The sequence below is a fragment of the Penaeus monodon genome, chromosome 41 (assembly GCF_015228065.2).
Source record: "Penaeus monodon isolate SGIC_2016 chromosome 41, NSTDA_Pmon_1, whole genome shotgun sequence".
NCBI classification, from domain to species: Eukaryota; Metazoa; Arthropoda; class Malacostraca; order Decapoda; family Penaeidae; genus Penaeus; species Penaeus monodon.
In genome coordinates, this window is record NC_051426.1 from 3,202,518 (window position 1) to 3,223,769 (window position 21,252).

The window sequence follows — 21,252 nt, forward strand, 5'->3', positions numbered from 1 at the left end:
TTATAGATGTTATTCTCACTACGCACGAGAGATTTTTGGTACATGAAGTATGTCTCGATTAATAATCAGTGGTGTTTTGTTACTCGTATTGTGAGAAAGAGACGGTTCTAAAGGGGGTGCATTTAAAAAGTGACAATCGAAAGGTGCACCGCCGGCGCTGGCCTCTGTGCGCAGGACGGAGTCGGACGAGAATCTCCAGCTGCGGCCGGGCTGGAGGAGGCGACGCTGGGTCTCATCGGGATTTCTCTCTTTGCCATCTCCTTTTGAAATTTTCTTTTGCAGCTCGACGGTAAGTGCCGAGCGTTTATTTTCCCCTTGTGTTATATATAGCCTTTAGTTGGAAATGACACTGATTTCAGTGAAAAAATGAGTGAGTAAGAGACAGAACCGACGGGTCTGTAGTAGCGACAGGGCGACAGAGGTTTATTCAGGCGTCGCACTGAGACATCTTGGCCAGCAAGGGAATCGATAATTATTGCAAGGGAAATAGGGCTAGGGCGAAATCTTATGTCAGAGTGGAAAGAGGTTGAAGCATTAATATATTTTCATCCACCGGCGAGTGTTGCCATTTCGGTTATTTATAGTATGTAGTTAAGTAAGGTTTGCTGCTTGACCAAAAACCGCTTATAAATAACCACGAAATGACCTCTTCTTGCTCCTTTTATTCCACACAACAATAAACCTTTACGAAATCTAACACGTAATACAACCCTCCCATGTCTGTTTTGCTCTCTGAGCGAAGTTACAATCTTGCATTCATGTGATTGATTACTATGCAGTCCGTTTGCGTGTGGGTGATTGGCCATTAACTGGGATGGAAACATATCGCCTTAACTGCAGTGACATAGGATTTGTAAAGATTTACGAACTTTTTGTTAAATTGAGTGAATAAACTTCGGTAATATTTACAAAGCGGCTCTTATCGTGAGTATATCTTCGAATGTTTGCTGTTAAGTATATATGTTCCATTAAATGCAGTATTTTTTCCTCTAAAGGGTGCGGTTCCCTTGGGAAAGAGAACCCACAACGAAGGAAAGTTGCAGACAATGTTTCCCAGGCGGTCATGCCATTCATATTAAATTTCATCGGCTAACTTCACTAGTTTAATTCGTGTTTGCAACTGTTTTCTCTTGATGTTGATTTCCATGCCTTGTTCTTCGCCTTCTAAGTTTTAAAAATCTGGTAATCGCCAAAAACAAGATTTAAAGTAAACAAAAGGCATAGAAATCGGGAAAACTAACCTTAACGAAGATGAGATACAAAGTTAAAGTAGATATTTTAGTAGCTTTAGCGAGAGAGAATAAAGAGACGAAAACGAAGCGAGCAATAAAGGAGAGGAGAGGATGGAGGAGAGGGCGGATGCGGAGATAGGGAAGGAAAGACAATCATGTTCCAAGTCTGGGAACCGTTTAGGCCTAAACGTTTTTTTGCTAAACGTTTTGAGTTTTTGGCTTGTTACATTATCGATTCCTATATTAGGTGGCTTGTATACCGAGGAGAATATGTAAGAGGAATATGAATGGTAAAGTAATCTTGATTTTTTTCCCAGTTAATGTTACCGTTCTATCTCGTGGACTTATTTTTAGACAAATGAACCAGTTGTTATTAAAGATGTGCTGTAATCTCGCCTAGTATATTAAAACTACAAGAATTAACTGTACTTAGAGTAACAGGTGTTGTTAACCTCTGTTGTTGCTAACGCTTAGGGGGGGGATAGGGGACAGCAAGCAGGGATACCAACCGCACGTGTGTGTTGGCGTACGTGTGCATGCGTGGTGTTTGTGCTCGTGCATATTGTCCATGCGGTTGTACACGTACTAAGTATTACATGTTGAAGATTCAGATACATATGCAATATTGAATATGTCGGTAGTCTGTCTGTCTGCCTGCTCTAGCTTCTGTGACAGTTACGGCTTGCACTTTTTTTCTTTCATTTTTTAACAGGCAGGACAGGTTTTCATATAGATAGTAGGTTCATCTGGAGTGGGAGGCAAGGCGAGGCTGGAAAATTCACTCGGCTGCTTTTATTCAGTTCATTGAACCGTAATCCATGAAGTGTTATTTATTATTATCATTCTGGAATCTCTCTTTTTGGCTTTTTAAGCAGGTGTGTGTGTGTGTGTGTGTGTATATGTGTACGTTCGTGTGTGTGTATGTGTACGTTCGTGTGTGTGTATGTGTACGTTCGTGTGTGTGTATGTGTACGTTCGTGTGTGTATGTGTATTTGTGGGGTTAGTTCGTTGTTGTGTGTATGTGTAGTTCGTGTGTGTATGTGTACGTTGTGTTGTATGTGTACGTTGTGTTGTGTGTATGTGTACGTTCGTGTGTGTGTATGTGTACGTTCGTGCGTGTGTATGTGTACGTTCGTGGGTGTGTGTTGGGTGTGTTGTGTACGTGTCGTGTGTTGTGTACTCGTGTGTGTGTGTACGTTCGTGTGTGTGTGTGTGACGTTCGTGTGTGTGTGTGTGTGTACGTTCGTGTGTGTGTGTTGTGTACGTTCGTGTGTGTGTGTGTGTGTACGTTCGTGTGTGTGTGTGTGTACGTTCGTGTTGTGTGTGTGTGTACGTTCGTGTGTTGTGTTTGTGTGTGTGGTGTGTACCGTTCGTGTGTGTGTTGTGTGTACACGTTCGTGTGGTTGTCGTTGGTGTGTGTGTACAGTTTTGCGGTGTGTTGTCGTGTGTGTGTAAGTGTGTACGTTTGTGTGTGTGTGTGTGTGTACGTTTGTGTGTGTGTGTGTGTGTACGTTTGTGTGTGTGTGTGTGTGTGTGTACGTTCGTGTGTGTGTGTGTGTGTGTGTGTGTGTGTGTGTGTGTGTGTGTACGTTCGTGTGCACCCGTTTCCAGTGTAACTTCGGGTTCCCCCCTCCCTCCTTCCCTCCCTCCCTCGTGCGCGCTTTTCGCCCTCCCAAACAGCAAGTCGAATTATTTGTAAATAGTACGTGTGATGGAATTCGTTAGTATTTTTTAATGTATAGTTACTTTTCAAAGATGTTTTCTGAAGCATAAGTTTCCGTTAAGCCTTGTTATAACACCCACCCCCATCCCCCACTCATTCTTCGATGTTTTAAAGGAACTCTTTAAGAGGGCGGCGGCCTTGCCTCAGGAGAGAGAGAGAGAGAGAGAGAGAGAGAGAGAGAGAGAGAGAGAGAGAGAGAGAGAGAGAGAGAGAGAGAGAGAGAGGGAGGGAGGGAGGGAGGGGGGGGGGTTAAGAGAGAGCGCCGAGAGGGGAGCGAGCATGTAAACAAGCAGACACAAATGGGATAAAGCAGGGGGAGGTTTCAAGAAAGCAAGCAAGCAATGAGGGAGTTACGGAGGAAGGAATGGATACAAATAGTAAAGCAAAGGAAGGAATGAGGCAGGGACCATCAAACAAGTAAACGGACAGAAGAGGTGGAAGAAGGGAAGTAAAAAGATATATAATCAATCAAACAATATGATTTATAAGAAAGGGACAAGCAAGAAAGAAAGCATCCAAGCAGACGACTGGACAGCGAAGAAAAGAAGAAAGCAGAGTGGGAGGGATGGAAGAAGGGGAGGGGAGAGGAGGAGGAAAGCAGTTTGTCCATGACAGGTTTACGAGGGATGTCCCCACCCGCCCTTCCCCTTCCCCTTCCCGTCCCCTTCCCTTGAGCCAGCCACCTGCCGGCTTCTGCTCAGCTGATTGGCCTTGAGGGTAGAGAGTGATGGGGGGGGCGGGGCGGGGCGATAAAGAGTTTCGTTGGGATGGTAGATGAAGTTCATGGGTGTTGAATAGTGGATAGGAGACGTAGACGTGGTAAGGATATTGCAATGGAACAAGTTGTACGTGTAGTAGTTTTCTTAATGGTCTTGTATATTTGTAGAGAGAGATTTCGTAAAATTCGTCCTGTGCTTATGTAAAAAAAGAAATAAAAATGGTGGTACTGAGTCACACGCGTTCTTGATTTCTTTTTTTACTCGCCTGTTTCCATTTTTTTTTCTGCTTGCTCTCTCTTGAGTTCTACTCTATATTCAAGGGACTAGATTGAGCATGAATGAACTGCAGATTTTCTTGCGACTGGCGGTAACGAGGTCAACTGCTGCGACACCACGCGCAAGCATTTAGGACTGACATTGGTGGGGAAGGAAGGGAGAGGGATGGGGTTGTGCATTTTGTTGTGGGAGGAGGATTAGGGGGGGGACGAGACATAATCGACTTGGTTTGAATAATTGAATTTATTTTCCTGCTTTCGTTTTCCCTTCGTTTCCCTTTCGCCTTTTATCTGCTTTTCATTCATTTCCAATATTTTCCATTGCTTACCTTCGTTTTATATTTTTTTTTCTCTTGTTCCTAATGCCCTGCCCCTCCTCCCAACTGCCCCTCATGCTACTGCTTATTCGTCCTCTCGCTCATTCTCTCCTCGGTTTTCTTTTTTTCCGTTTCGGCCTTTCATTGAAGATTCTTGGTCCACGGGACGGTCGTGTGACTTGCTAGTCAAATGTGTATCAGGGCTATTTGTGGCTCTTCGCTGCTGGCCGGCTGTGCTTTCTCCCTTCATAGTTGTCAGTCCTCACTTTCCGTACTTTATCTATATTTGGTAGGGTTTACGGACTGGAATTCCGTCGTAAGGGATTAGAGAACTCCCCTGCGTGTCCTCAGATAGATGTGGTTCACATGAGGCATTAGTCCACACCGGTTCTTGAAGGAAACCCGCTAGCGTTCACCTCTGCTGTTCGTTGGCTCGGGTGCCCGTCCCGCAGCCTTGAGTCTCGAGATTGTGCAAAAGGAGAGTAGATATTAAAATAAGCGCCGTAAAAGCACCGGTTATTGCACGTCAGTTGCGTCATTGCAGTAGTGACGGCAGTGATGCAGTCACGTGGGTTGACATAGGAAGATTGCCAGATATGATGGAGGCTGAGTCGTCCGGGCCGGCGAGCGTGGCGCTGGTGAGAAAAGAGTTGTTGCTACTTGCCAGCGTTGCGCAAGATGCACCGCGGATGTGGTCTTGGCATTTCTTCATCTTATTTCTATATCTTTCATGAAAAATATTAGGGTAGTATTTGATGCGCTGATGGTAAGAACGCGTCGAAAATTAGTTTTGAAATGGGTTTCAGAACTATGGAATGACTGCAATGTCGAATTAAGAAACCTTTATTTTGAAGACGTTCCTTTGTGGCCGTCCTGAGGTCAAGGCAAACAATATTCGACCTCGTGGGGTCCATTCCCTCACACGCAACGCACTCTGACCGCTCTGGAAGTCACGACATTGTTTTCCGTTCCGGGTTAAAATGCCGAGGTTACTACGTAGATTACACTCTTCAACGGTCAACTCGTATAAGACAGTTGAGACAAGGTCCTTGTTCGGGAAACAGCCTTGAAACAATACTTCACACTTTAGAGGAATGGTGAACTGATACTTGGAAGACGAATGATTGTAAAATGTCCATTTAGTTTCAAGTCGTCATTGCACTTACTGTGTGTAAAAGATATGGGGTGATGAATGTGAAGTGTTAGGTTACATGACGCTTGCACGATAATGCACATGATAAAAGATTGCAATTGAAAGAGTATAGTGCGCAAATATAAACATTATACCGTTAAATTTGTCATTGACGTAATTAAGATTCGTGTTTCGTGTGCGAAAGTACATTGCACCCTCTTTGGGGCCATGTCCCTTGGGGTCAAATTGATGCCGTACTCCTGAGAGTGCATCAATGGTATGTTTCAAAATGGTCGATTTTCGTTCATTCACTCCCATAATTTGCATATTGAGTCATCAGCTCTACGGAGGTAAATGTATTCCTTGCATGCAATCGATTCGTCACTAGAAATTGTCAATGAAAAGATGAGTCGGGCGCATCAGCTGATTGCAGGGATGCCAACTGTTCCGACGAGCTCGCGCCGGCTTCCACCCCACCCCGTTATAGTAAACAAAGACGTAAAAAAATGGTGTACATGGATAATTATGGAAGTGGTGCATTTTAAAGAACTTGAATATAGCTTTTTTAGTTTAAGAAGCCTCTGACTGACTGTCAGTAGGAGGCAGGTCGTAACCCCGATGTAAAGATTAATGGAACGTTACTTATTATTATTCTAATACTATTATATATATATATATATATATATATATATATATATATATAATTATATATATATATATATATTATATATTATATATATATATATTATATATATATATATATATTTTTTTTTCTTTTTTCTTTTTTCTTTTTTTCTTGTGAAATGAAGGCTAGTTTATTAATTCCGGCATTGTGTAGTTAGCAGTGTTAACATGTACATAATTAACATGTACATAATTACGTGTTCCTAAACTATCATAATCATTAGTTCTAATCTACGAAGATTAGATTATGTGCAAGTTCTTGATCAAATGCTTTTTTCATGTGCATTCTGGCCTTTAGACTCTATTTTTTATAACCTTTTTCATTAATTGATAACTAGAATGCATTCAAAGTTTTTACAGTTTGGGATGTACAGAGATAAACTTGAATTTAGACCAGCACAGGTGCCTATCAGGTGTACTGACTATTTTTATTGGTTGGATAATTTGACTTGATAGTATTTTCTTCCTTTTATCTGTATTGTGCAATACTTTAGGATTAGTAATTTAATTTTTTTTAGAATTTATGTATATATATATATATATATGAATCCCAGTTTTCGTTTATTGGAAGTTCCTCCCCCCCCCCCTTCAAAGTTAATTATTCCATGACAGTATTTAACCCAAATGGCACAGATGACAAGAATACATGCCATGCCCACAGTAATATAAGTTTATTGTAGTTGTACATATATGGCTCTACAATTGCTTAGTCACCAAGGAGTCGGTGATTAGACGTACCTATCTCACCTGTTTGCCCTTTTCCTTGATTTTTGGAAAGTTCTTTTGTATTATTTCATTCTTTAATGTTACCAAGATTTTGATAACAATTTAATCATAATAATCAAGGAAAATGAATATCCGTATCAATAGTATGAGAGAAAAAAAAAATTCCCTCAATTTCTAGGCAAATCGGGATGGTCACTAGGGCCTATTGATAGATTTCTTAGTGGCTGAGCACATGTGAAGCCATCTGTATGTAACAAAATTTACAAAAAAATACAGGGAACGTAAATAAATCAGTAGTGATTGGGTTAAGCAGAACTAATCCATGGATATCTGTATTGCACAATCATTTTACTTGCATTCATTTTGCAATAATTCCATTCCTCTTTTTCCCTCTAGAGATGGCGTCGTTGTTACGCATCTCGCTTTCGACGCTAGAGTTGTCGAGCAGCAGCCGGGGGAAGCTGCTATGCTCGGTCCGAGGCCTTCGAACTCATGCCCGCCTCTGCGAGAGTGCCAAGGAAGCAGAGCCCATCAAGGGGATCCCCTACAAGAATATGACTATTGGTGTCCCGAAGGAGGTCTGGCAGAATGAGAGGAGGTGAGGAAGTGCAAGCAAATAATACTGGTTTGGTGTGCGTTTAGCTTTTTTCTTTTTTCTCCTAGTCAGTTAAGAGTCGGATTAGTTGAAGCTAGAATATATACTGCGTGCTTTTGGAAAAGAACCTTGTCTTTATCTTTTTTATTCTGTCTCGTTTCTTTTTTCCCCATGTTGCTTTTAACAGAGAAAATGACACAGAAATTTGTGTAATAGTGCATTTTGTTTGCTTTTCATGAGTGTATTGATATTCTGTATTATATTTTGTAGTATTGCAGTCTTTTGTAACAGCAAAGAAATTCTAAAAAAAAATAATAGAAAACTTTTGTACAATAGACTATTTCATTATTTAGGAAAACAGATTGTATTGTAGTACAGTCTCTGAATGTGTACTTGTTTCATTTAGATTCATAGAACCGTGGTTAATGTAAAAATAGAAAGTGGGATTTTTCTCATTCTTATTATCAGTGGAATTTAAACAAGTACAAAACTACTGCTATATTTCCTGCGATTGACCTTTGCTGAAATTTTCCAGAGTGGCTTTAGCCCCTGCTGCTGTGGCTGCCCTGAGCAAGAAGGGTTTCACTGTGAACATAGAGAATAATGCTGGAGTGCTGGCAAAGTACCCCAATGCTGCCTTTGAAGAAGCTGGTGCAAAAATTGTGGATAGGAATGCAGCTTACACATCTGGTCAGTGAATATTTTGTTTCTGATATAACAGATATGGATAGTGGTTAAGGTTGTAAGGACTTGTTGACTTCAATGTCATGGGCTTTTGAGGTTTGTTTAACCTCTTGATGATGACAATGTTGATAATATAACAAAAATAAAAACTTGTGGAGTCATCTGTGTAAACAAACATGACAGAACTACAATTGACAGTGCATGGCCCCAGGACCATTGGGTTAACCAACATGGTGCCTTGAATATACGATGAATTAATGTCCTTTGTTTTGTCCTTGTACATTGTTTCTTATCTTACTGAATAAGTATTTATATACTGTAACCATCTACTTTAGATATTGTACTCAAGATCCGCCAGCCAGCCCTTGAGGAGGTTGACCTGCTGAAAGATAATGGCATGTTGATTTCCTTCCTGTATCCTGCGCAGAACAAGGAACTTCTGGACAAAATGGCATCCAAGAAGATTACTGCTTTTGGTGAGATTGGTATCTGGGAATTATAGTCCTTTTTGCTAAATTTGTGTAAGTCCTAAAGTAAGTAAGTAAATAAGTTTGTGTAATTTTTTTTAACTACATACTTCCCAGTTTTGAGACTTTATGCTTCATTTCCACAGCCATGGATTGTGTGCCAAGAATATCAAGAGCTCAGGTGTTTGACGCACTTAGCTCCATGGCCAATATTGCAGGTTACAGAGCTGTTGTCGAGGCTTCAAACCACTTCGGTCGATTCTTTACTGGTATGTTGACTTGTATAAAAATTAAGTGTGTGGTATACATGTTTATCTGATAGTTTATTACTATTGGATTTTAGAACCTTGAGCTTTTGCAGAGGTAGAATGTGTGTTTCATTTCCCCTTTTTTAACAGGTCAGATTACTGCTGCTGGTAAAGTCCCACCTGCCAAAGTACTGGTCATTGGTGGTGGTGTAGCTGGCCTGGCTGCCGTAGGTCAAGCTAAGAATATGGGAGCCATTGTCCGTGCCTTTGACACCCGAGCTGCTGTCAAGGAGCAGGTCGAGTCTTTCGGTGCAGAGTTCTTGGAAGTGAATGTTAAGGTAAGTTTGTGAGGTTGCGGGGCAAAGGGGGTCACATGGTGTATTTGTGGTTAGAGGATAGATTTGGAGATTGTATTAAACATTTTCAAAGTATATGTTAATAGTAGTCTTTTGCTAGGGTTTTCATTCAAGACATAATTTGATGTATATGGCTGATCTTTTAACAGCATTCATGTACATATGTATATTTTCCTATACACTTACATTGCAAATTTTGTATTCTCAGGAATCGGGTGAGGGAACAGGTGGTTATGCCAAGGAAATGTCAAAGGAATTTATCGAGGCAGAGATGGCTCTGTTCGCCAAGCAGGCAAAGGATGTCGACATCATTATTTCGACTGCTTTGATCCCTGGAAAGAAGGCTCCAGTTTTGATCAAGAAGGTAATTACAAGAATATTAGTTTATTAAAAAGGCTGGTTAGGGAAGGGACAGTGCATGTTGTAGTGTGTGTACTATGCAGCAGAATTGGGAGCACAAGCAAGTTTGGTTAGCATTATGGTATACCTTTTGCTCAGTGGCAAATTTTGTTTTATCTTGAACCACATTTCTTGAAGCATTTACTTCAATCAGATTCGCCAGTGCAAAAGTCTTATGGTAAACCCCCCCCCCCCCCTTCCCACTCAGGAACACATTGACCTCATGAAGCCTGGCTCTGTAGTAGTTGACTTAGCAGCTGAGGCAGGAGGCAACATCGAAACCACAGTCCCAGGTGAAGTGTCTGTCTACAATGACGTCACACACATTGGCCTCACTGACCTGCCTTCCCGCCTGCCTACTCAGTCTTCATTCTTATATGGCAACAACATCTCGAAGTTCCTCCTGTCCATTGGTGAGAAGGACCACTTCAACATCAACCTTGAGGACGAGGTTGTAAGGGGTTCAATCATCCTGCAGAATGGCCAGCTGATGTGGCCACCTCCACCTCCACCAGAGCCTTCCCCAGGAGCTGTCCCTGCTGCAGCTGCAGCTGCTCCTGCGGCAGTCAAGGAGCCCCCTCCACCCCCTAATTACTTCAACATCACAATGAAAGATGCCCTCATGTACACAGCTGGTGAGTGGGTCATAATGTTAGTTTTGTCTGTACTTGGTGAAAACGTAGTGCTTAAGTATTCTTAAGCATTTTTGTTAAGTATCATGAGATTCATTCTGCTTGTAAAGGCAGCCAGTGTCTAATCATGTATCTTTATTTAGGTTTGGGCAGCTTGGTGGGCCTTGGCATTGGTTCCCCCAATGCTGCTATGACCCAGATGATGACCACCTTCGCTCTGTCTGGCATCGTTGGTTATCACACTGTGTGGTCTGTCACTCCTGCTCTTCATTCTCCTCTTATGTCTGTCACCAATGCCATCTCAGGTAAGTAGTCCCCCCCCCCCCCATATACACACACACACACACGTGTACATAATACGTGACTTGAAGTGAATTTAATGAAAATGTACTATATAAATTCACTTTTATAGGTTGATGTAAAGTTTAATTTGTCAACAGGTATTACTGCTGTTGGTGGTCTTCTGCTAATGAGTGGTGGTTACTACCCCACTAATGTCATTGAAGCTTTGGCTGCCTCTGCTGCTTTCATTTCCTTCATCAACATCTTTGGCGGCTTCATTGTTACGCAGAGGATGTTGGACATGTTCAAGAGGTGAGAGTTGTTTGATGCTCTATATATTATTTGCCCTGCTTAGGGGTTTAAGGAGAGGATACTCAGTGTACGACCTGGTTACAAGGTCTTTAAAAATACTCAGTGTTAAATTTCTTTTTGATAGTTTTATAAAATTAATCAAATTGATCAAGAAGGTGAACAAAAATTACTTCTATAACCATTCAGAAATTGACAAAATAATTCAAAAGACCACAAATCCTAAATGGTCTGTCTTTGCTTCTCTCCACAGACCCACTGATCCTCCTGAGTACAACTACCTGTATGGCATCCCAGCCACTGCCTTCCTCGGTGGATATGCAGCCTCTGCTGCAGCTGGTTATGCTGAGAGCCACCAGATGGCCTACCTCGCTGCCTCTCTGTGCTGTGTGGGTGCCCTTGCTGGTCTCTCCAACCAGGCAACCTGCAGGCTGGGCAACACCCTTGGCATGGTGAGCATTGTAGCCCTTTGGTCTTTGACATAGTTTTGAACATGGAAGTAATTTGAACAATACTTTTAAAAAGCTTGAAAGTAAAGTGAGAATGGACATTTTAGAGGTTCTTCATTTTCACATCTTAATGTTCTCTTTTTTCTAATGTATCCTCATCCCTTTCAATTGATGCAGCTAGCACAAAATGCTTTCATTTCCAGATTGGTGTGTCAGGCGGTATAGCAGCCACCATTGGCCAGCTGGTGCCAGCCCACCCCGTCCTGATGCAGATGGGTGGAGCAGCTGCTCTTGGAGGTGCGATTGGCTCCACCATTGCGAAGAGGATTGAGATCACTGATCTACCTCAGCTCGTGGCTGCATTCCACAGGTATGTTGCAAGTCATGGAATTCTTAGTTAAGGAGGAATTTGAAGATCTTCCATGTGTATACCATTTGGTTGGAAAATCTTTGAGTGGCTAGTTTGTTTCTTATGGGACAGGAATTGCCAGCATATGGATTCCTGTATTCAGGGAAATATATTCTTCTTGACTTTCATAGGATATATCAGGTGTATTACAGATTAATGTTGCAAGCTTAGTTTTGTATGAAGCTTGTATAAATCTTAAACTAACATGTCTTTGCCTGATTTTAGAAATTGACTGTAAATATCAAGAAAATAATCAGTGAATGCTACACTGCCATGATCATTAGGTTTATTCTTAGCTTCTAAGGATACTTTCATACTATGTCTAATTATCTACAACTCATTTACAGCTTGGTGGGTGCTGCTGCTGTGCTCACCTGTATTGCAACATACCTCCACGACTTCCCTCACTTTGCCACTGACCCTGCTGCCAATGCTATTAAGACAGCCCTCTTCTTGGGTACCTACATTGGAGGTGTGACCTTCAGGTTAGTCTGGCTTTGCTGCTGTGATTGTAATGATTTTTTTTTTTCCAATCAAGCACCTTATAATCATATAGAAACCAGTACTTCAGTGCAGTTTTATTATCTGCGATTGTTTTAGGATCTTAAATCCAAATTGGTTATGATGTTTGACATGTTTTGCATAGTCAGTTTAAATTTTTGTTTGTATTTCTCAGAATATCCATACATTACTTGTATTCCCCAAAATACACATTACTTGCATACATTCATATTCTATTTCAGTGGTTCCTTGGTTGCCTACGGAAAGCTGCAAGGGCTGCTGAACTCTGCCCCCCTCCTCCTCCCTGGCCGCCATGCCCTCAATGCTAGTCTCCTTGCAGCTAATGTTGGTGCCATGGCTTACTACTTCATCGACCCATCCCTCAATGCTGGACTGTCCATGCTCGGAGCCACCACCACCCTCTCTGCTGTCATGGGTGTCACACTTACCATGGCCATTGGTGGTATGTAGGGCCTTCCTGCTTGGGGTTGGAGTGGGAAGCGAAACTTCTGTTCCAAAGGAGACAGATAGGGTGTAAAAATATGAAAAGGTTGAAGTAAATTTTAAAAAATGCTCTAGAAGCATCTTTACTTTGCATTTCATTTTTATTTGCTGATGTATTTTAGAAAGTCATGTCAGCATTATCACAATTATTGTAAATACTAAGTATTCCTAATCATTCTCTTTTCAGGTGCTGACATGCCTGTTGTGATCACGGTTTTGAACAGTTACTCTGGCTGGGCCCTCTGCGCTGAAGGTTTCATGTTGAATAACAATTTGATGACTGTTGTGGGTGCCCTCATTGGTTCTTCTGGTGCCATCCTTTCTTACATTATGTGTAAGGTGAGAGACTGTTCCCTAAAAAGGGTAATTTTATTTCAATTATTACTTTTACATGTGATTCCTAACACCACTCATGATGATATATGAATTGTTAAGTCTGTTCAAGATATTAGTTGTCTTTTTGCTATATAATCTTTCTATACCCCTTCCTCCCCAATGTAGGCCATGAACAGATCTCTCCCCAATGTTATTTTGGGAGGTTTCGGCACATCCTCCACTGGCTCAGGCAAACCCATGGAAATTACCGGTACCCACACAGAGACCAATGTCGAGCAGACTGTAGAGATGATGACCAATGCCAAGAATATCATTATTGTCCCTGGTAAGGAACTTTTCTGGCTCTAGAGGAAGTACCTCTGCATGTAATCTTCCCCTTTCCTGAAGTATTAACAGTTAAATATAGTTTGATAATTATAGCAATTTTTATAATGCACCCTAAAATATTTTGAAGATTGCTACTGCTCATCATTTGTAATTATTTTCCTTTTGCTTTGTAATTAGCAGTTGGCATGTAACTTAGCAGAGTCGTAAGGAAAGTGTACAAATACAATTTCTAAAAAAAATGATCTCCCAGGTTACGGCTTGTGCGTTGCCAAGGCTCAGTACCCCATTGCCGAGATGGTTGACATTCTGAAGAAGAAGGGCAAGAATGTGCGCTTCGGCATCCATCCCGTGGCTGGGCGTATGCCTGGGCAGCTGAACGTGCTCTTGGCTGAAGCTGGTGTCCCCTATGATGTCGTGCTGGAGATGGACGAAATCAACGACGACTTCCCTGAGACTGACCTGGTGTTGGTCATCGGTGCCAACGATACGGTCAACTCTGCTGCAGAAGATGACCCCAACTCCATCATCGCCGGCATGCCCGTACTTCGCGTCTGGCTTTCACAACAGGTGGGACATTGTTTATTGTTTAGACTGGGAGTGTCTATGGTCCTCAGTTTCATTGTATGTGTAGGAAGATATTTTAGATCCCATGCTTCCCAGATTAAAATTTGAACCCCACTACCTATTTCCTCAGGTCATTGTTATGAAGAGATCCCTTGGTGTCGGCTACGCTGCTGTTGACAATCCCATCTTCTTCAAGGAGAACACTAACATGTTGCTCGGAGATGCTAAGAAGACCTGCGATGCCCTTTTGACCAAGCTCAAGGAACACTACGATTAGATTTTTAGTTTGAAGCCGAGCAGCTTTATCATGTGCCATATTGTCACCAAGCTGTTTGATGGATTTTTCAATGTGAAGAACCCAAAAAATCACAACAGTGCTTTAAATTGGTCTGTTAATTTTTTGCAAGGAATATACTGTATATGATTTTTGATCTGTAACTTTGATATAGGGAAACCATCAAAATTATTATTTTTTATTTAAAATTGTATATAAATTTTAAGCCGTTTTAAGAAGTTACTCCCCCTAATTCCCTCCCCAGTGAAAAAATGGACAATAGGGGTATTAGCAGGATCTTAGTTAATGTATTGTATAAAGTTCATGTAAAGTATTGTATTTTCTCATCCAGATGTTTTCCACAAAAGCATCTTGCTTGGCGAACTTGTAGTGATTGTTGAAGTACGTAGGGTGGCGATCAATGGCAAAAATGGTCCGTGTGTTTGTCACGGGTTCAACGTGTGTGTGTTCGGGTTATGAGAGAATTTTATTTTAGTCGGTAAATAAATAATAATAAAATGTAATCGAATAATTCTCCCTGTGTATATTAAGCAGGCATGCAATCACTTCAATGGTGTCGTGATCTGTGGAGTGTAATTTGATGGCAAAGTATTCAAAGGATGATTAATTGCAAAAATCTAGAAATTAAAGTTCCTTTAAAACAGGAACAGTACTCGACAATTTGAAGGCCCTAAAGGTTACAAAAGAAACTTCCTGTCATGGACCAAACCTATCATAGACGGTAGTGTCCAGGGCATGCTATGAATGAAAAAAAAAAAAATTGGCAGCCATTTGGGTCACAGGGTTGGCAAACTGGTCGATGAAATGGTTAATGGTTACAAAACAAAATAGGTGAGCTAGACATAAAAGCCTTATAATGCTATGGAAAGACGCAGTAATGAAAAGGGTAAACGGCATTTAGTTGCTGATTAATATACGTCAGAAGTCCTCTCCCAATCCTATGCTCTTGCCTTAGGAGGCGGAAATAGATACCCAATGTAGGGGATCACCCACTTCCTCTCTTTCTTTCTCTCGATTTATCCAGATCGTTAACCCATATTTACCCTTTTTGTCAAAATACTTTACCATAAATGCTGTGTAACCTTTGATGTGGTACATTTGACTTTGACCATTCTGGAAATTCATACACATTGCCTTACTGACCCCCCCACACAATCCCTTGCTCCTCGTTGTCATGGGGGCTTAGGCCCAGTGTAGGGGATCATCCCTACTTTGGTCCTCAGCACTCGCCTCAACTAGCTTTGCATGGTCTTTTCGTTCCTTTTCCTTTTCTGCATCCCAATGTTCTGTTCATTTATCGTTAAGCTCATTTTGTCGTTTTCGCCACGATACTTAATTCTAATGCTCCCTTCTTCCTTGACTCCTTCCCCTTCCAACAACCTTACCTTATGTTATACCCCATCAGTTCCCCTTCTCTACCCTGTACACTACCATACTACCCTCTACCACAGTTCAACCTGTAACTTAACCCTAATCATGAACTCATTCCTAACCCTTTTCGCTACTCTACTTTATCTTAGCATCATTAGACCTTTGATGTCATTTAACACTTCCACCCTATCGCTATATTTTAAATATGCCGGTAATGACCTTAGATGTTGAAGCGGCAGAACATTTTCAATAAATAAATATATAGGGGATCGCCTTGGACCTCAGCCGTAGCCTCACCTAATTTTGCATGGTCTTTTCTTCTGCTCCTCTCCTTTTCCTACTCTTCTTCATCCCTTCTTCTGTCCACTTATCCTAATCGTTAACTCATTTTTGCCCTTTTAACCATAATACTTTGCCATAATGCAGTGTGACCTTCGATGTCTGGCACATTTGTTTGACCATTGACCATTCTGGAAATCCACAAACATCGCTTCGTGACCCCCCCCCCCCAAAAAAAAAAAAAAAAAAAAAAAAAAAATCACCCATAAGCAGAAAAAAAAGAACATACATCAGAAGGAAGGGACTAACAAGGTTGGTTAGACATTCCAAGAGCGGAGGGGGAGGTTGATGGGAATAAGGATGCGGTAGAAGATGGGGTGGAACGTTTAGCTTGTCTTGTGCGATGAGTAGGGAGAGGGGAAAATTGGGAAATAGAGATTGGAATGTCTAGAACTGTGGTGCAGACTGGGGTTTAGCATGCCAAAAGAATTTAACTGGGAGAGGGAGGGGGGTAGAAGTGAGATGAGGAGATACTGGGGGAGACGTAGAAACATCTTGGGAGGGCAGTGAAGGACAGTACTGGTGTAGGGAGTAAAAGGAAAAACCTCGTCTGCGTGCTTCCTGTCTGGCCACACGTAAAGCGAGGCCAAGATTGAGTCTGAAGTGGCAATTCTCATATTCAATCTTATAGGTAGGGCAACCCTGAACCCCCATAAAATACATTATGGGAGCCACGACAATTGGTGCATGTGCGCGTTTCTGCAGAGCACTCTGATCAGTCACACATCAGGTTGTGGATCAGCAGTGTTTGGCTGGGTGGCCTAAACGCCAACAATTCTGAAATGACGGAGGGACGCTCCGCCAATATAAACATGAAGGGGGTGATCAGAACTTCGCAAATCTCAAACGGAACGGATATCTCCATTCCCTTGTTCGTTGTCGTCATGGGGGGGGGGGGGGGGGGGGGGGGGGCTTAGGAGACGGGACTCGGGGCCCAGTGTAAACCTCAGCAAATTTTACATGGTCTTTTCTTTTCCTTTCCTTTTCCTTCTCTTCTTCATCTCCTTGTTCTGTCCACTTACCCTAATCGTTAACTCATGCCCTTTTCGTCACAAAACTTAATCATAATGCTCCTTACTCCATTAACCCCTTCCCCTTCTAATACCTTTTAGCTTATGCTATGCCGCATCAACTAGTTTAGGCGAGGGCTGAGGGCCAAAGTAGGGGAGATCCCCAATGCTGAGCCTTGGTCTCCGCCTCCGAAGCCTCCTCATGGCAACAACGGGCAAGGGAGGGGTCAATAAAAAAAACTTTTAGACACTTTTTATGTACTGCACTACTGTTATACAGATTGTACCCATATTGTAAACCACCCACTAATATGCAAAGACCAAAACAAATATCTAGCTGCACTTACCTGATTGGAAACAGGTCAGGCAGATGCATCAAAAAGGTTTAGAAACGTCGACAGTCTGGAAATGACATTCGTATTTCGTAAATACCACAGGAGTTATGGCACAAAAAAACGTGAATATCGTTAAACACGCACAAACCAAATCAAACCAAGAGACTTCTTTAGCATTTGGTTAGATTTATTAACTTGTTAATTTGGTCTTCTGGAGGATGCTAATGAATAAAATACCGTTTAAATATATATATTTTTACTGGAATCCCAAGAACTGGATGTCCAGACATACAAATTCCCTTAGAAGGTTTATTCAATATGAAAAACAACACTTGTTCCCAAGCGGGTGAACTGTCGTTAGGTCTAATCAGAACAGCAAACCTGATTAAAATCTTGCATAAAAAGAAAGAATCTAAAGTAAACATATCCTTTAAATTAAGAATAAAAAACAAACGTTTAATATCTTGTGTGTTTTTGGAATCAATCATCCTGTTATATGATTCACACTACCATTGTTTCCATTCATGCTACTTCGTGCACTGGTACTCGTACTCCGTTGAACAAGGAAAATGTCCGGAAAGTCAGTCTATACGACAACAGTAAAGCACACACACGGATCCCAGATTCCTGTATTCTAATTCAAAACAAATGCAATAGAAAGGGCACTTTTCCGTTTTCTGGCTGAGACCTCTTACACCTCTCAGTTCTATGTTTTAAACATTAACAAATCACTCTCGAATCAGTACCATTCAATATACCATTATATATATGTATATGTATGTATATATATATATATATATATATATATATATATATATATATATATATATATATATATATATATATATATATATATATATATATATATCACCTAGGAAAAAATAATGAACATACCTCAGTCACTGCCTTTCCTATGTTATATATAAAACATTTTCTTCTAAGAACAGTAGCTGCATAACGTGAAATATTTACAATAAGGAGGAATGCCTGAATTTTTCTTATGTACAACTCCATATTGCACATCTAATTTGCAAAACATTTTACTCATACTGTCTGCATGCATGCCGTTTCTTTCTAGGTTTGATCATATAAAAATATACAACACATATCCTATACAAGTATGTGGATAATGGCTTCCGTAACCCTGGTACGGGTTAACAAATAAAAAATTTACAATGCAGTACGGAAACATGAAGTCCACAGACAAATAATCATTGCTTTTAACAATCGTACAACTACAATTTTCATAATGCCAAACCTTAATATAAACTGCTATTACGAGAACATAAACATCAGGGAAATCGGAAAACCAGTGGCATCAGAAGTTAATAAAAAAATGTTCATAAAAGTGATAGACGTAAGGCACTGTTCTTCAGCAGGCAAACCTGATGCAGGCAATTAAAATATAAGCATACCTCCTTGCTATTAGCTGTTCTGCCATATTTGGTAAAACTACCACATTGGAGAATGGAAGAACTGCGATTTAAAAAGTATAAAACTAAAGTGGCACCTATTCTTAATGTACCTGGTGTAATACATTGGTATTTGGTTGAAGTATTTTTGAGACTACACAATTAATCTACTTGAAATTTTCGAAGATTTTCATAGTAGCATGTCACACATCCTGTCACAACATTCGGGTAGATATTCACAAGAACAAAATTTTGTTCCCTCAAAATGGACGGTTTGTGGAAGTCTAAACTAAAGGACGGATTATTGTATTAGGAATTTATCTTTACAGAATTCATACAATAACGAATATGTACACAAGTTCTATCACTTAAAAAAATGATTATTCTTAATCACACTCTAATTCAAATGAATTTCCTGTAATCTTTTTCTGTTTTGTAACATGCTTAAAAAATTAAAACGCTAACTTACAACTTTTTCCTTGAGGAAACCTTACACATTATCTCCATCAGTGGAAAAGAATTCCTTCGGAAATTCACATTCTCTATCAATGGAAAAGAAATCCTTCGGAAATACACAAACTCCGATTCTCCATACAACAGAAAGGTCTGAAGAAATACACATGCATTCGTTGTGGCGACGATTCAAAATCTACACACTTCCTCTCACCAAACACTGCCACTTCCACTGCCACTGCCCCCTGGCCATCTCGAGCCTGCGAACGAACGGCTCTCCGAGAACACTTGATACACGTAAGTCAAAAGGGCCACTGAGATCAAAAACCCGATGTTGGGAAGATTGAGCGACGGCGCCGAACTGTAGATGGGACAGTAGGGACACTGGTACGAGCCACACACCTCGCACACGTCCAGGGTGTTCACAGTCGAATTCAACATCACCATCTGGAAGCGCTCTGTGGGAGAAGGGGAGCAGGTCAACTGGTAAATAGGACGAAAAGGAAGGGAAAACAGACAGGAGAAAGAATGCAGTAGAGGAGAGACGAGAAGTTTCTGTTCAACACAGACACAATCTTTGCCAATCAAATCGCTATGTCAATACATGTTTGCTTTAATTACAGAAAGAAATTATCATTAACTTTCTTTCCTTACCTGGTTGATACTGCTCATAGATCGTGGCCATGCGGACCCTTGTCAAGTTAGCAACAGGATACCATCTCTTCATCACATATTGGAAGCACCACGTCGTATTACCCGGAATCTGCGGTCGAGATAGTTCCGAATATCAGCAAAACGTCCAATCAAAATGTTCCTTTCAAACCCATCCCATTTCCCCAAAAAATATTCTCGTAAAAATGCGAAAAGTACCATGCAACATTTAAGATATTAACCACCACTATACAGACTAATTAAGGTTCCAAATCCAACCGATTTCCAAGTAAATATGAAAGCTCGATGTCAAATTACAACCTCCATATTATTTTTACTTTTCCTTTCCAATATTCCTCGTAACAAAAAAACGGAATAAACTCACACTTATCATCACCATATCAAAGCAACAGAAAAAAACATGTACTAGGGAAACTCACATAATCGAAGAACCACACAGTCTTCCTGGCAAACGTGTCTCCGTGACCCCCGATAACGTCCCTTAGCGAGGGGAAGTTTCCACTGATCTGCGCCTGTTGGATGCTCCTCTCAAGGTCGAGCTGGAATGCCACGTAGCCCGTCGGGACCTCGACCTCGATCACCGTTGCCGAGCTCTGCGGCGACTCCTCTAGGTTGGTCCATCTGAGTGGGGACAAGGGTGGGAGGAATGGGAAAAAGGTCGATTAGTTAACAAGAGGAATGCAATACAGATGAAAATTATAAGAAAAAATGCAAATAGAACATTTAAAAATGTAGTTGCAGAAGAGGTGGACGAGTGTGAGGAGGAAGAACACGAAGTGGGAAGAAACAAGAAAAAAAAGAAAGAAGGCAAAATGGGGAGGAGGAGATGCAGAAAATGAAGAAGGTTGAAAGAACTATTTAAAAAATAATAAATACATAAAGGCGGGTGCCTCTCACCTGGCGCAAATTTCCACATTACAAATAGACTTGTTGCGGAACTTGGAATAGCGTTCGTTAATGACCATCTTGAAAGCGTCGACCGGAGGCTGCTTCTTGAGATCCGTCCAGTCGATGCCGTAGCTCACGTCCAGCTGCAGGATGGCCTGGCCTGCTCCGTGCGCCACGACATTTACCAAACCCCACACATTTTTGATCTGAGAAGAAAGGAAGGAAAGAAGCGCAAAATGAATAAATATCTCATTTTGGATGACACACCCCACACGTTTTTTTATATAAAAGGGAGGGAAGGGAGACATTAATGAAATAATTTTTGTGAATATGAGTGAATTAAGAGGCCACGCACCCCTCAAGTCTTTGATCAAGGAGGGAGGGAAGGGCGAAATGAATGAAATTCTTGTGAATATGAGTGCAGAAAGTAGTCACACCCCACACGTTTTCGATCTGGGAGGAAAGGAAGGGTTAAAGGATCGAATTTCCTGTTATGTGTTGGATGAATGAAGTGACTTAGTTGTTGGAATTGTGTTGTGAATCGAGTAAATTGAGAGATGCGGGGACTTATTTACGCATATCGATTTTTTACCATTTTCCAAGATC

The 21,252-nt window shown here is 41.1% G+C and overlaps 2 protein-coding genes across 2 annotated transcripts in view; one reads left to right on the forward strand and one right to left on the reverse strand.

The window, feature by feature from the left end:
- The first annotated feature begins 149 nt into the window (after positions 1 to 149).
- On the forward strand, positions 150 to 14,664 carry LOC119598300 (NAD(P) transhydrogenase, mitochondrial-like). The gene is made up of 18 exons (XM_037947961.1): positions 150 to 289; positions 7,206 to 7,407; positions 7,940 to 8,094; positions 8,424 to 8,564; positions 8,702 to 8,824; positions 8,954 to 9,141; positions 9,368 to 9,523; positions 9,767 to 10,193; positions 10,334 to 10,495; positions 10,631 to 10,784; positions 11,035 to 11,233; positions 11,434 to 11,600; positions 11,987 to 12,124; positions 12,383 to 12,603; positions 12,832 to 12,983; positions 13,146 to 13,305; positions 13,558 to 13,874; positions 14,002 to 14,664. The coding sequence occupies exons 2-18, from the start codon at positions 7,208 to 7,210 to the stop codon at positions 14,146 to 14,148; spliced, it is 3,207 nt and encodes a 1,068-aa protein (XP_037803889.1). The 5' UTR covers positions 150 to 289; positions 7,206 to 7,207; the 3' UTR covers positions 14,149 to 14,664.
- A 3,464-nt stretch (positions 14,665 to 18,128) lies between these two features.
- The window catches only part of LOC119598299 (CD109 antigen-like), a 20,057-nt gene continuing 16,933 nt past the window's right edge, over positions 18,129 to 21,252 (reverse strand). Inside the window, exons 24-27 of the mRNA XM_037947960.1 lie at positions 20,656 to 20,852; positions 20,178 to 20,379; positions 19,741 to 19,849; positions 18,129 to 19,544 (exon numbers count right to left, since the gene is read on the reverse strand). Of these exons, the coding sequence (XP_037803888.1) occupies positions 19,297 to 19,544; positions 19,741 to 19,849; positions 20,178 to 20,379; positions 20,656 to 20,852 (756 nt within the window). The 3' untranslated portion in view covers positions 18,129 to 19,296. The remainder of the gene's footprint in view (positions 19,545 to 19,740; positions 19,850 to 20,177; positions 20,380 to 20,655; positions 20,853 to 21,252) is intronic.